General features: G+C 33.5%; 1 protein-coding gene across 1 annotated transcript; it reads right to left on the reverse strand.

Moving 5' to 3' along the window:
* Positions 1-9,168: 9,168 nt before the first annotated feature.
* LOC111376054 (trihelix transcription factor ASIL2) lies at positions 9,169-11,253 on the reverse strand. The gene is made up of 2 exons (XM_022998979.1): positions 10,471-11,253; positions 9,169-9,812 (listed from the first exon to the last, which is right to left on the reverse strand). The coding sequence occupies exons 1-2, from the start codon at positions 11,077-11,079 to the stop codon at positions 9,420-9,422; spliced, it is 1,002 nt and encodes a 333-aa protein (XP_022854747.1). The 5' UTR covers positions 11,080-11,253; the 3' UTR covers positions 9,169-9,419.
* Between the last annotated feature and the right edge of the window lie 5,401 nt (positions 11,254-16,654).

Genomic DNA, 16,654 nt, shown 5'->3' on the forward strand with positions numbered 1-16,654 from the left:
AGTACACCAATAAGTGGTATTGATTCAAGATGACAAAGGGTGGGATGTGTTCTCAAGTTCAATCCTTTAAAGACATATTAAAACGACGCACTAGAATATATATGAAATGTTCTGGATAGTATGGGCTGGGTTAAAATCTCGAAAAATACAAAATAGGGTTTTATCAGAATACACTCTTGCTCGAGTGACAATGCAGCGAAAAGCGAGTGATGCTGTTTCGCTCGAGTGAGGTGGGGACGATTGGTTAGCGACGAGCTCTCTGTTTTTTACACTCAAGCGATCTCCTGGCGAGCAGCTAGAGAAATTTCAAGGACTCGTCTTCCCCTTTTTCCCAATTCGAACCCCAACATACTTTTACAAAATTGCATCATAGTCTTTGACTTTTAAACCTTTACAAATTGACCTTTGACTTTTAAGCATTTACAAATTAACTTTTTGGTTCACAGAATTACCAACTCAAAACCTAACAAACTTCTTCTTTTGACATTCTGTGACAAAACATTCATTATATCTACAATAACTATAATGATGACCTAAAACAAATGACTCACTAACTACACCAATTGAATGAGGAAACTTAGGGTCTATGAACCCTTGGGGCTGTTTCCTAAAATTATAACTCACATACCAAGTGTAAAAGCATGAGGAACAGTAATACAAGTAGAAGAGTATAGACAATCATCAATAGCCACAATATCATATGAGAATATGAACAAGCTAGATTAAGATACAATATCAATGTAAGTCAAAACACCAAAAACATACATTAATATTGTGAAACATCAAAACTTAATCTAGCACAAATGATTGTCAAATGTCAAGTATCACTTGTCAAAGCTATACAACTATTCCCCATTTTTGTCACAAATGACAAGAGGATCTTTAAGAACTATGCAGCACTGCCATCTCAACCATCCTCCTCATCAGAATCACCATCATCATCATCTTCATCGTAATCCCAATGCTCGCACATCCACTGTATCCCGTGCTGCACATAGGCAATGGCTCCTCACAATGTAGCAAACTCCACAATATGGGGGCTTTGAAGCAGCCTATAACTGAGTAATCTCGGCCATTGTGCCAGCTTGATGCTCAATCAATATGGACATCTAACCCATAAGAGCAACAGGAGTGTCAACATGAGAAGTAGTCAAAACAGGTTAAGTGGGTAATGGAACAGAAGTAGAGGATTATGGAATATCACTAACTAAAGGAAGGAATATCCGGGTGAGACGGAGGAATATCTGAGAGGATCACTGATAGGATCAATAGGCTCAGCAAGACATTACTATAGAATTTTTTACTTGGTCTTCCTTGTACTCGGAATGGTCATGATGGAGTTTGGGTTATTGTAGATCGTTTGACCAAAATTGCTAGGTTCTTATTCTTTAAATAAGTTGACAAAGTTATATGTGGATGAGATAGGGAGCTTATATGGTACTCTATAATCTATTGTGTCTGATAAAGACCTTCGTTTTACATCTAAATTTTGGCCCAATTTGCAGGAAGTCATGGCTACTAAACTACATTTCAGTACAACTTTTCATTCTCAGATGGCCAGTCAAGGAGGACCATACAAACTCTTAAAGATATGTTGAGTGCTTGTGTTTTGAGTTAAAAAGTAGCTAGGATACTCCTTTGTTATTGATGGAGTTTGCTTAGAATAACATTTACCACTTCAGTATAGAAATGACTCATTTTGAAGCTTTATATTGTTGAAAATACAGAACACCAGCTTGTTGGGGTAAAGCTGGTGAGAGGAAGTTAGCAGGCCTTGGATTGGTTCAAATGATGTTAGAAAATGTGAAATTGATCAAACAAAAGTTAAAAGCAACATAGGATAGACAGAAAAGTTATGCTAATAGGCGTAGGAAAAATCTTGAACTCGTGGTTGGAGATAAATTTTTGTTTAAAATTGTTGCCTAGGAAAGGGATGTTGAAATTTGGCAAGCGAGGAAAGTTGAGTCCACGATAAATTGAACCCTATGAGATTACTGAAAAGATTGGTCCAGTTGCATATCGATTACATTTGCCAATTGAATTATTCAGGATCCATGATGTTTTTCATGTCCCATGCTCTGCAAGTACATTGCAGATCATTCTCAAGTTCTAGAGTCTCAACCAGTTCAACTGAAGGAGAATTTTGACTTATATAGAAAAGCCAATGAGAATTCTAGATAGAAAGATGTATATTCAGCGAAGCAAGAAAACTTCACTTATAAAGGTACTTTAATAGAACCAGACAGTAGAAGAGGCCGCATGGGAGAATGAGAATCAAATGCGTTCTCAATATCCTCATCTATATATTACCCAGTCAATATCCAGTTGAATTTCGAGGACGAAATTCTTTTGAGGTAAGATTGTTACAACCTATTTTTTTCTAGTAAATAATCAAAGGTTGACTCGTCAAACTCAAATTCAAATTGGGACTAAAATGAAATAAATTATTTTATTTGGGGCTTAGTTTATTATAAAAATATTTTAAGGTTTTAGATTGATAAAATTTAATTTCGGGATCTACTTATATATTCTTGAAAGTTTAGGATTTAATGTTACATTATATGGAAGACGAAGGACTCCCTTTGCAAATATAGAGTTCGTGGCCACTTGTTGTACTACAATTAAGCCCATTTGTCATTTTTCATTATCACACAGTAGGCTAAAAAGGGGCAAAGGCTGGGAAAGAAAAACCAAGAAGAAGGGAAGAGAAGGGGGGCTTTAACTTCCAGTTTCATTAAGGTAAGAAATATCAATTTTTGGGCTAACCCTATAATTTTTATGTGGGATTTTTGATTAAGTATTATTAGTGGAAATAAATGTGGTGATGAAACACTCAAATGAAAGAATGATTTTATGGAGCAAAATGAAAGATAGGTTAGTTGAGTTGTTTGTGTCAGTTTTCACTAGATCGATGATAATTATTTTTATGCTTGAGATGAACATTATTTTGATAGATTACTTATTAGTAAAGGGACCTGAATAAAGTGGAATTAGCTCCAATTCATTGTAGGAAAATTTGAAAAATTTATTCAAGTATCAAGAAATTTAGTTTAAGTATTATATCATTATAAATAAAAGGTTTCTTGCTTTGATAGTGATTAAATTGGTTATCTTGTATCGTATTTCTGGTGATGACAAGTAAATTGGAAAAGCCTACCAGGCTATAGCTTGTATTATGTAAGTGGATAAAAATTTATTTTTCAGAAATAAGTATTTATTTAATTTATATTAGATTAGAAAGTTAATTATTTTATGTAGTTAGTTGAATTTTATAGTCAGTTTTGTAAAGTTAAATTCAATACAATTAAATTATTTTCTTAACATGTCATATTCGCATTACATGTTTTATCTTATTTAAAGTTATTTTAAAAATCACCATAAAGTACTCAGGTGATTTTACCTTAGTTTACATTGGTGTGAATGTGTTTCCACAATATAGACCATATATGTTTATTTTACCCACTCTGCACTGCTGTGAATGTATTTTACAGTGTATGATCAGTTATAGTGATTTTACGCACTTACACTATTATGATTGTGTTTCCATAGTGTATAACTAGATTGCCTTTGGGCAGCTCTGCACGCGTATGAACTACAGAATTTCAAAATTTTAGAATTATAGAATTTAATAATTTTGCCATGTATGTCAGTATTAATGGATACATGTGTAAGGTTACTTTAGGTACTTTTTGGGTGTGATTTTTATTAATTTATAGGTTATCAATTTTCAGATCACAAAATTTAGTTATTTTAGTTTAAAGAATAAAGATTATAGGATATTTTTATTATATGCCAATTTTCAAAAAGTTGGCATAAATGAAGAATTTATACTTATTTACGAAATATCTACTTACTAAGTTACAAGCTCATATAGTCTTATCACCCTTTTTCGTATCAGATAGTAGCTAAGTTGAATAACATTAGAGCTTGTTGATTTACCGAGTTGAGCCACACAGTCGTTATTTGTATGATTCATCTTGTCAGTTTATTCAGTTCATATTTTTGGAATGCATGCATTTTTGTCAAAAAGTGTATCCATATCATGGGCTCAGTGTATATTTTTGTTTGTTGTGCATTTGGAGTTGTCTGTTTTGTTAAGAAGTGTAGATTTTATTCCTGTGCACTTTATTTTGAGTAGTTTGTATTTAAAGGGGTTGGTGTGCCCTATTTTAAATTGTATGTACAGATTTGAAAAAAATTGATTTTTGTTCAAGTGGTTTTAGTCTCTATAGAGGAAACTTTGTCAAAATTTTTATAAAAATATCACAGTCAATGTTAGTCAAAGTTACATTGGTGGTGGGTTTGACACTTAGCTGGTAGTTACAATCGGCGCACGACACGTGTCGAGTCATTAGGGAGATTCGGAATGGGTCATGTTAAAAATATCCTAGCTTCTAATACACATTTACATAACCACTTTCTTCAACCTTTTGCTGGAAATTGCCATTTTAATGATAGGTTCTTAACCCTTCTATCAAAAATAGCCATCTTCATGGCAGGTTTCTTTAACCCTCAACTAGAAATAATTATTTTCATGGTAGGTTTTTTCAACCTTTTGCCAAAAATTGCCATTTTCATGGTGGGTTTCTTCAACCTTTTTCTTTTTCCCTGCAAGTTTCTCCCTTTTCAGCGTGTAAAAATTCGCATATGCTTTTGATTTGCTAGTGATCTTTTTCTTCAATCTGGAACTGGAAAGTTTGTTCAAATTTTTTGCTTCATGGTTGTTGAACAGGTATGAGGAAGTGCCGGAAAAATTCTTTCTCAAATTTTCTTTCTTTAATCAATTTCATGGTGATTTTCAACTCGCGCAAGAAAATTCCTTTTTAAAAGAAGTAGTTAAGATCTTGATACATCATTCCGATCATCCCTTTCTTCATTTTCGTCGAGTTTTTCTTGTGATTAACCAAACACCTTTTTCACATACAATGCCAATATGATGACATTAAAATCTGTTTAATCAAGTTGCCAACAAAACTTCGATCATCTAGGCATCACCTGCATGTTGGAACACACAATTAGGATGCAAAAGTAATTGTGTAAAAAAAATATATATATATCTAATGACTTTTTGCACTTTGATAGTCAAGTCAATGAGAACAATATAGATTGAGTGAAAGAGTTTTGATTAAGAGGGATTTGTCTAGGGTTTATAATAATTACCATGAGTGTAAATGGACTCACATATATATAGAGGAAGAAAAATGTGCCAAGATGGACGATCAAATCATGCCTAAGTACAAAAATATGTTGTTCAATTTGATCCAATATAATTGACATTACAATAATCGCTCAACTAACACACGATCCCTTATGTCTTTTGCATGTCGTTTAAGTGTAGATATAACACATTGTACAAAAGCATTGACCATTTAATGAATGTGTCAAACTTGCGAGACAGAAGAAGCACGTCCTAGACAATATCAAACGTTACTAACAAGGACCAAATACATAATTGTCACAATGCTCATTACAATAATCGCTTTCTTTAAAATGATATTTTCCCTCACTAGGATTCTGGCAAGTAAATCGAATCAAGTTGAATCCTATTTTGCTACAATAAAAATAAACATAGTTGTGGATTGGAGTCATTGTTCAAGTGTGTTTGGAGTTGGTAAGCTAAAATTGAGCCTGAATCCATCAAATGAAGACCAATTTCGCTGTATTTGGTATCAGAGCCACGATGGTGGTGGATTTTCAACCAAAAATTGACCAGAAACAAGTTTGAAATTCAATAGAAAATGAAATAGATTAGTCTAATTTTTTTCATCTTGCCAAAATCCATTTTGTTATTTTATGGAACAACCACTTACCCATTGGAAAAATGGAGACCAATCGTGTTCAACAGATCGAGGCGCACCTGGGTAGGTAGTGTATGATAGACGATAACGTCGCATGATCACTCGTGTGGGCTCGTGAGGCCTCTTTCGACGATGATTTCTTCAAGCAATTTCCTCCGGACGACCATACGAACCATGTGGTAGGGTTCATTTTCAATTTTGAGTGCTCCTATTGAACTTCGATGATTTTACCCTTGGTCTTTCAATATTCACCTTTTTTTTTTTTTGCTTAATTGGTTGCTGTAGTTGCTGGTAATTTTAGGGTGAATAGTGGTGGCCCTTAATTGATAAATTTTGATTTCTCATAATATATGAACTCGGATTGATCCGCTCTAGTATGTTGACTTATCCCAATTTAAATTTTAGCGTTAGCACGCTATCGTGTAGGGTGACAGTAGGATTGGAATTATCGTAAAGGGATAACCATTGATTGTGCTAGAAATTTAGGAATTATTTGCTTTATTTGAAGCGTTAGATTTAACTGCAAGTTAAAAATTCTTCTGTGTTTAATTGCCTGCATTACATGAGAATAGGAATTTTTGTTAGCATGCCTTGGTGTAGCATTGATTATTCTGTTAGAATAACTAGACATGACCCATTTGAACATTCCCATGATCTAATATCACGAATCTTACGAAACCTTAGGAATTCAAAACAGTGTATAGTACGGCCTTAGGATTGCATTGTATGACCTATTTGTGTACTTTGTTGTTCTGTTTTTTCAAAATGTCTTCACATTTTGAAGTTGAAATTTTTAATAAGAAATGAGATTTTTCAATTTGGCAACAAAAGATCTATTTTGAGAAAAGTTGGAAAACTTGATTTTATAAAAGAACTTTAGCAAAAGTTTGTTCAAGTCCACTCCAAATAAGTTGTACTTGCTTGAAAGATCTTTTGGCTTTAAATTGAATCATTCAAAGGATCTTGATAATAATTTGGATATCTTCAACAAGCTTGATCAAGATATTGTCAATTGTGATTAGAAAGTGTCTGAAACGTATAAGGCCATTATTTTGTTTAATTCAATGCCTGATTTATATAGAGAGGTTAAGAATCCAATTAAGTATGCAAACATCTTAACATCCGAGATTGTCATAAATTCTTTTAAAAGTAAGGAAATGAAGATTACGACTAAAACCGAAGATAAGAGGAGTGTTGAGCTATATATGATGATGAGTAGAATGAAGTTTAAGCAAATAAATTTGGGTAGAGCTCAAGATACTAGTGATTTGAGTAGCGACTCGAGTGATGAGGGTGGTAAGAAGAAGAGCAAATGATGAGACAATTCTAGTAGTAGACGGTATTATAGCTGTGGTAAGTTTGGGCATTTTTATCAAGGACGGTCCCAAGAGAAAAGGATAAGTAGAAGGGTAAGATAGGAAGTGAGGCGAATGTGGTTATAAGGTCGAGTTATGACCCTAATGAGGTTCATTGAGAGTAAACCTAGTTATTGCATGTACATCTGTGTGTAATTCCTTCTGCATCTATATGATTGCTTAATTTTATTACATTGATATGTTACACTTTTTTAATTTGTTTGTACGTGTAACTATATGGATTGAAGTGATCTTATTACTCGATGTAATTGTTTGTATGCATAGTGTGTTAGGATACATTAGTAGTAAGTGCTGGATGTCCATTGGTAATATTGAGTATAGATGCTTATGGGTACATTGATGGTTTATACCAAGGATGCGGAGATTGACATTTGGATTACCAGCACAAATGTGATTAGATATTGGAATCTTTAATTTGTGTGGAGATCCTGATCAGGCGGAGTGTGAGACAAGCACTTCTATCACCTCCGTTAGGTAGAGACCCATTATCCACTTCGGTTGGGAGAAGTGATGGTGTGATTGAGGATTATCCCGTAGACTTAGTATCTATTGTGATTTATTAATTAGACATGAGTTGAGTGATCAATCTTGTAAACATAGTGGATGATTAGAAAAGATATGTGTTCTCGAGATGGGAGCAACACAGAATGTGATAAGATAAGTGTGTTGAGATCCTTTCGTGAGGTCATTTATGCATTTGTTACATATGTGTTGACCATTTCATTGATTAACTTGATGTTAATCTATTGTTCAGCGTGAACATATTTCGAAAGGATATGTGTTTTATCCTAGTTATATCTTCGCATGTTTATTTGTTCTTGATTGTTTTATTAGTATTTTTTGTTTCTACTTGGATGTTCTTGACCTTAGCCCTGATGAGTACATGGAGTAAGTGCTGTGTGTGATTAAAGTACAAAATATGAGGTAAAGTCTGTGGTTCCCAATTTTATTGATTACATTGATTATGTAAGTACTAATTGTGTGTTTTGATTGATTACAGGTTTATTGGGTATCAATGTAGAGATTTGTTGGGTTTTGACACCTAATAATAAAATCTCGAACGATGATGTTAAACAGTTTAGATTATATTTCTTAGGCCTCGGCCAATGAGTGAAATAACTATTAACACAATCAATCAATCGACTTAATCCTAAAAACAACTTGGGGGTCGTTGGGAGCAATTTAATTTAGTTAATGTTGCTCACAACCCATTTACTTTTTGGATGACTCTCTTTTATGTTCCGGTCCCTTTACCATTTGTTGATCCATGAGCCCACTATTATAGCCCACTTAAATTACACCCTATATCTATATGGCCTCATTGTGAAAGAAGCTGAGTGTGTGTACAATTGTGAGAAAAGAGGCAGCCGACCCTTTGTGCTTTCTCTCTTCGAGTTTGAAAATCGAAACCTATCTTCCTCTCTTCTTGGTTATATATTGCAGCCACCCTATTGTGTTCTTTGTGGATACACTGAGTTGAGCAACCGAAGTAAAACTTAGTTGTGGATTGGAGCCATTGGTTGAGTGTGTTTGGAGTTGGTAAGTTAAAACTGAGCCTGAAATCCATCGATTGAAGATAAATTCCACTACACTCTCCTTTAAGGAGGCAACAGAAACTAGAATTCAACTGAGGGTTGGGTGCTATGAAAGGAAATATATAGATCATGATTATTTGCATTGTCACTGACGAAAACAACCAAACAGTGAGGAAAAAAGAAGTCAAACTAAAGAATTTTATATTCTGTATTTTCTAATTTACAATATATGAAGAAACTTTGGAAAATATGAAGCAAGATTTATGCAAAAAAGTTTTTTTTTTTAATAAATAAATAAAAGAGGATTGTATTTTTTTTATGTATAGAAGTCAAAAGATACTGAAGATAAATTTGAAATATTTGGTGCACTAAATTTAACTTTAATTGACATGAAGGCAAGATTAAAGAAGCAAGATTCACTATACTATTAATCGATTGTTCACTTTAGTCAGTGCGCTATTCATCAGTTATTCTTGGCTTAAAATTTTGAACTGCCATGATTTTGTTTTGTCATTACATCACATAAATACTTGGACAGTAATATATAAACAAGCAACTTTACTTGTCTTCTCAAGCATTTTTACTCCTTTTCTTGATAGTCATAATCCATCCAAATCAATATCATTTTTTTTTTCCTTGATCTTCAAATTCACTTACTATGTATTACAATACGTCAATACATATTCTCAAGTATCCTACTAAATTATTTGTCAACTTCTTCCAATCTTCAATGAAGAATCAACTCCTCTTCCAATTCCTGCAAAGAGCTTAGCAATTTCCAGTTGAGTATTTGCAATAATCTCAGTCCTTTTAAGATCCATTTCTCCTCTCTTAGCATCAGCTTCAGCTCTTATTCTCTCTAACTCTCTCATAGTCTCCATTCGAGATTGTTCCGACCTCAGTACCACTTCTGCTAACCATCTAATGCTCTCTGCTATATCCCTTTCTTCTCCTCTTCGCTTATTTTTTCGCCCCATCTTCATCTTTAAATTTTTCGACTTTAGTTTCTCCTGTCCGCTACAAGGCCCTGGCGTGCTACTATCTGTCTCCATGCGATTTTTATCCGATTCATGATCGGATAATTTGTCGGCAACTCCATCTTCCTATTACATTTCGGTTTATATGAACTTACATAAGCAAAAATGAGTCTTACAAATTTTGATAGTTGGATTCTTCACAATATCTTGGATACACATTCAAGACAACTAAGTTGCATGGAAACGTAAATTAACACACAATATGATAATTTTGGGGAAAAAAAAGCGAGACAGATAAAAATGTCGTGGAAACATTGCATAAAAATCAAAATACATTTATAACTTCACTATGTAACTTTAAAAAGATTATATTAGTTAACATTAATCACTTTATAGTCTTTTATATTATTGAGTAGAGCCCTAAATTAATTTTATGTTGAATCACACTATTTAAATTCATATTCTTTGTTGAAGTCCTTAACAAGCCCACAAAGAGATAAAATTTCTATTCTAAGTTTCTGTGTATATTTGATTTTAAAAAAAAAATGTTTTCTAATTTTATTTAATATAAAAAGATTAGAAAACGTGATTTCGTAAACAATCTGGAAAGTTGTCTCAGAGTTTTGATTTTCGAAACGCATTAAAAAACGAAAAGCTACCAACGCAATATAAATAATACTTTTATATAGATTTAAGGCAATTTGCATATTAGATCAATTATGATCGTCAATTTAAAAGTAATAAGGACAGCAACAAAAGCATATGTATGGCTACTTTCACTAACCTTGGCCGACCGATCAAGACCATTCGATCCATGTGAATTTTGCACAAGATTTCCAGGTTGCAAAACCGTGGTTGGAGCTGGAGGTAGAGGTGGCGGTAGAGGTGGAGGTGGCACCGTTGGTGTAGGCTGTGGCAGTTCTTGCGGTAGTGATGTTTCTAAAAACATAAAAGTTGGGCCGTGACAAATTTGAGGAGACGACGAAAGAGGAGGAGGAGGAGCATTTCCACGGAGTAGAAGATCAAGACGAGGATAAAGCGGCCACGACGAAGCATCAGCCGCAGCAGACTCCGACCTATACCTTTTCTTCATCGACTCAATCTTGTTCTTACACTGTGTTTGCGTCTTAAGAGACTTAGTCGAGTTTGCACGTGACGAGACATGTTTTGCAACATCTTCCCAATCTTGTCCCTTGAGTTTTGCACGGTTCCTAAGTGTCCATTTAGCCTCATAAGCTTCAAGAAGGCTTGAAACAGCTCCTTCACTCCACTCATCTCTCTTCAATCTATCACTATTGCCACCCCCACCTTGTGGCTTTCTAGGGGACTCTTCGTTGTTATTGTTAATAGAGAGGAAAGAAGAAGAATTCCCATTTTTAAGTTCTCTATCCATCTCTCCTCATACTACAACAAAACTTGTTACGTTTAGCTGCCAACTTGAAGATAAAACTTGAAACGTTGAGTTCAAGGAAGAGGGGAGAGAGAGCCACTAGCATTTAGAGGGAGAAAATGAAAAGGGCAAGAATAAGTGGCGTATTGGAGAAAGTTAAAAAAAAGTGTCACTACCATTAACAAGATACTATATAACTAAGTGGGAGTGGCCAACCAAAGAAGAATAGGTGATTTTGTCAAATGTGTTAATGATACTAATTTAACTTTTTTCTACACTTTATTGCTAGTGTTATCTTTTGTGAGCATTTGTTGGTTTTGTTCTCGGCATTTTTTTGGCAATTAGCGTTGATATGAAGCCAACCATGACATCCACCGACGAGGTGGTGGTCATTCACGTGGGATTGTCACCCACTCTCTCTATCTCATATCATCATTCACTAATTAATATCTTCCTTTTTAGATCAATTTTTCTGTCCAACTATTTCATTAACTCTCGTTTCTGTCAAATTTTGACGCAGATAATTTTAATGTGTTAAAATTTTAGCGAGACATAATTTAGCCGGTAAAATAAATGAAATAAAACCTAAATTTTTGACATAGTAATATGTCAAAATTTAATTAGAGGACAGAATAAGACAGCGAATAGGTGGCATTGAGATGGAGAGAGCAGATTGGGTGCCTATAAGCACAAATCACCCTAATTTCTACCTGCACTTTTCCTTTACCTTTCCAAGCTTTTGCCTTTTTCCTAGCTTTGTGACCTTTCATCAATATGGGCGATAATCAGAATTTGGACGGTTTTTTTGAGTAATTGCTAGGCCTACTTTATTTGTCATCAATCATGAACTAATAAATTTTTTTTTTTAAATATATATATTTTTTTCAATTGGAATTGGGCATCACCTTCTGTAAACGTTTGTAGACTAAAGTCCTTCTAAAATCAAATTTATTAAACGAGCTCAACCGTTAAAATAGTGTAGTCAGCCCGCCTATGATAGTTTATTATATTTGTGGTGGTCCTGATGAGTGTGATTTTACTCACGAGTTATACACAATTTTGATGAAATTATTTCCTAAATCTTACAAATTTAGAATGTTTTTTTATATGTTTACTAGTGTTATTTTAAATGTTAAGAAAGGTGGGGTCAAAATGGTGCTATAGTGAACAAACAAGCCGAGGACAAGTTTTATGACAGCAAGGTAGTTCCCAAGCACTATAGACAGTGAGAAAAGCAAATTTGGGCATAGAAGCAGCGCTTAGGCACTACACTCATGGCGCCCAGGCACTGCCCCAAGCGCTTAGACATTGCATTCATATTGCCTAGGCACACTACACTGTGTTTCATCGCAGTGCTTAGGCGTTGCTTCCTAATGCTTGGGCACTGCGTTGCTTGTTTTAAGGTTATATCGTTTTGGCCCGTGAAAAGTTGAGGAGTATAAATATAAGAATTGAGTACTTCAAAAGAAAATTCCACACATTGACATACATAGAACTCAACATAAGAATTAGACAGCAAATTCAAGAGAAGAAAAACAACAATTCAATAGTTTGAAATCAAGATTTGAAACGAGAAGAGAAACTTGGTACATGATTCATCCACTTATCTACATCTCAATTCAAAATTCCGTAATATACTTCATTATTGTTATTTTAGGGTGAACAATGTAATCTAATTTGGACCTTTATTTCTTTTATTCAAGATTTTTGTTCTTTTATCATACATGTGTTGATTTTGCCATGAGTTTAACACATCAAATTACTTCATCACTAATTTGATAATTTTGTTAATCTTTTACGGATCCAGATGTGAATTTAAGATTTAGACCATATAGTAATGTTCAGTAAATTAGTATAACGTGTAGAGATGTATATACTAATTATTGCGATCATATATGAATCTTTGGAATCAATCTTTCGTTTAGCTAAAGTAGATTCTTATAGAGATATGGAATTGGATTAATTAAATAAGGTCAATGAGAACTCGAGAGAGATAAGTTGAATACAATAGAAGAATTCGATCGAACACTACATTAGATTTTGAATCTTGATTTAAGACTTCAATATGTTCAATAGTTAAAATTGTTCTGCTCTAATATCCATTCTATATGTGAATTCTAAATCAATCTTTGTGCTCATCCGGTGTTTTTAAGTACTTAGATTAAAAATCACAATAAACCCCCGTTTGGCCCTGATTTTTTTCAAATTTTAATACTTGGAATATTATTTTTTTTTAAAAATGTATGGTTGAAAAAGAATGAAAAGTTTTCGATTTACATCTAACATTATTTTATGGAAGATTATGTGGTTGAAAATAAGAGAAAGGAAAAAAATGAAAGAGAATGAAGGCCAAACAGGGGCTAGATCGCAATTCTTTCTTTGTTTAATCAAATAGGAGTTAGAAATATTAGATTAAATATTAAAGTATACTTCTCATGGGAACGATAATCTAGACTCAAAGATCCATTATATTAATTTTTACGATCGGTACACTTACGAGATCTAAAAATCGACAATAAGTTTTTTGGTGCTGTTATTGGAGGACTATTTAATTTTAGGCTTAATTTAAATTATTTTTGACTATTATTTGATTTGTTTATTTTCTTTTATTTACAGAAAAATGGCTGTTTATTGTGTGCTCTGTACCCAAGGCGACAATCTTAAACCGTTTGATTCGAAAATAGAACATACATTCAAGCGAAAACGCAAAAAACATAAATAAAGACAATAACATCAAATGGCTGACGATCAAAATATTCCTATTCCTATTCAACCAATTGGACTAGTGGTTGCAAGAACAGCGGCACCATCGGATCAGTAACATGAGTAAAGGAAAATAAATGAAGGAGATTTGCCAATATCATTTTCTTGACACCTATAGCAACACCTACGTGCTCCAATATTGTGTATCCAGACTTTGAGGTGAATAATTTTCAGATAAGAGCAAAAATTCACACACTTATTTCTAAACTTTTCAAAATTTGTCAGAATTTTCATGCCCCAAGGGTTAATGAAGATGTTATTAAGTTGCGGTTGTTTTCATATATACTGAGAAATGCTGCATCGGAATATTTAGATGCCGAATTTCATGGAAGCATTACTACATGGAAAAAGCTGACTAAAAAATTCTGCAACAAATTTTTCCCATTACCGAAAAGTAGCGAAGATTCGATTGAAAATTCAAATATTCCAACAGAGAGATATGGAGAAATATCACGAGGCATAGAATAGATTCAATGAGCTAATGAGAAAGTGTCCAACTCTTGGGATCACCATAGGAAATCAAGTACAATATTTCTACACCAGACTTTTACCACTGTCAAAATCTCAGGTATATTCGTCTGATGGTGGATCAATCATAGAAAAATCAGTATAATAAAATATGAATTTATTTGAGTTAACTGCTACTACGCATTCAATGTTCTCACCAGAAAAAAGTGGTATCACCGAAAGCAGTTGATGTGCATGAATTAGACAACATAACATCTATCAACACATATTACTACTTTAACAAAGCATGTAGATTACTTGTAAAATTGCAAACACATAGAGCAAATGCAATGATGATTAGTTTCAGCATGTGACAATTGTGGTAGAAATCTCGCCATAGAAAACTGCTTTATGCTTTCTTCTTTAGAGAAACAAGTTAACTTTATTCAAATTGGTTCTCATAATTTCAATTCGTATGAAAATAATTCTCAGCAAGAGAGAAGACCAAGTTTGGTGGATGTTTTATCAATATGTGCAGAAAATAGACAAACTATTCCAACAGATTGATACTATTTTTCAAAATCAGCAAGCATCAATCGAGAAGTTTAAAATACAAATCGATCAAATAGCTCAACAACTTGCAAAGCTTCCACAAGGATCATTGCCAAGCAACACAGTGACAAATCCTAAGAAGGGGGTGATGGAAATAAAAGTAGTTGAAAATAATCCACCAAGGGCTCTTATAAAAGTTGAAGCGCATGTGCATCCACTTCCATTGCCAAAGACTTCGAAAGAAGTCGATGGAGCAAAATATTGATGCTATAACTATAAGGAGTGGGATACAATTATCAGAGATTACTATGAAAATATTAGATAGAAAAGATGACCAGGAAGAGGTTGATGGAGCTACAATGGAAGAAAAATCAGCACCAATATCACTTGATAATGAAGAAAGTACAAAAGCATCTACTACCAAAGCACCAAGAAGTCAAGACTGACTTACCTCCCATTTCTTTTCCCTAAAGGATCAAGAAGAACAAACAAGACATAAAATATAAAAGTTTTCTCGTTGTTCTTAAGATACTTCATATCAATATTCCATTCATTGATGCAATATTACAAATTCTAAGGTACACAAAAGCTTTGAAAGAGATGTTGACAAAGAAAAAAGATTTCGCGATTTGTTGAAATTGTGGCATTAAAGGAGGAAAATATTGCAGAGTGTAGAACAAGTTGCCTCCAAAGTTAAAAGATCTAGTGAGTTTTAATTTACCAATTTCAATTGGAAATTTTTGTTCTATTAAGCATTGTGTGACATAGGTGCTAATATAAATATAATGTCATATTCTGTTTATAGTAAATTGGGACTAGATAAAATCAAATCAACTCAATAACGTTACAATTAGCTGATAGAACAATTTCAAGGCCAGGGGCAAAATTGAGGATGTACTTATAAAAGCAAGAAATTTAATATTTCCTGTGGACTTCGTTGTGTTGGACATACCAGAAGATCGAGACATTCCAGTTATAACGGGTTAGCCATTCTTAGCAATGGGTTTAACCCTGATTGACATGGAAAAGGGTAAACTAATTTTGAGGGTAGATAACAAGTGATATTCAATATTTACACCCAATATAAGCAACCTCTCAATATCAAAACTTGTTGTAGAATTGATGAAGAAGAGCCACCTGATCAATGAAGTTGTTAGAAAAGAAAATCAAATTTTGGTGGCTTCTTGGTCGAGATGCAAATGGAAATATCAATATTTGGAAAGCAAAGAAAATGTGTATTAATAAAAATTGTACAAAATGCAAGGATGGAATAACTTGGTTCAAGCCACCATGATCAATCATAGCAAAAAGTCAAGTTAATTGTTTTAAAGAAGCGCTTCTTGGGATGCAACTTAAGCTCTATCCCTTTCTTATTACTTAGTTTTTAATTTTAGGATAGCTCATTTTATTATCATAACATTTTCGTGGTTTTGTTCGTAAGAAGATTCTCAAGTTTATGGGCAATAACATGATTAGAAAGTCGACCCATATCTACCTCACCAAGGATGGCAATAACATAAAGTGATGTACTTTGTGAAGTTCTAACCTTCTATGTATTTATTTTTACATTGGGGACAATATGTATTTTAAATTTGGGGGTGACTCATTAGGGTTAATTTTTGTCTTTTGTTTGCTAATTTTGTTTGAGTATTTGTGTGATATTATTTCATTTCATATGAATTTTGTTAAAAAAAAAAAATTGCACGCTCATGTGAGTCAGATAGTTTTATCAGTTGTGATGAATATACATAAGATCATCTGTTAGTTTGTGGATTGTGGAAGATTTATTTGCTTGAGTTGAATTTTCTGCCTATCT

The sequence above is a fragment of the Olea europaea genome, unplaced genomic scaffold (assembly GCF_002742605.1).
Source record: "Olea europaea var. sylvestris unplaced genomic scaffold, O_europaea_v1 scaffold1440, whole genome shotgun sequence".
NCBI lineage: Eukaryota > Viridiplantae > Streptophyta > Magnoliopsida > Lamiales > Oleaceae > Olea > Olea europaea.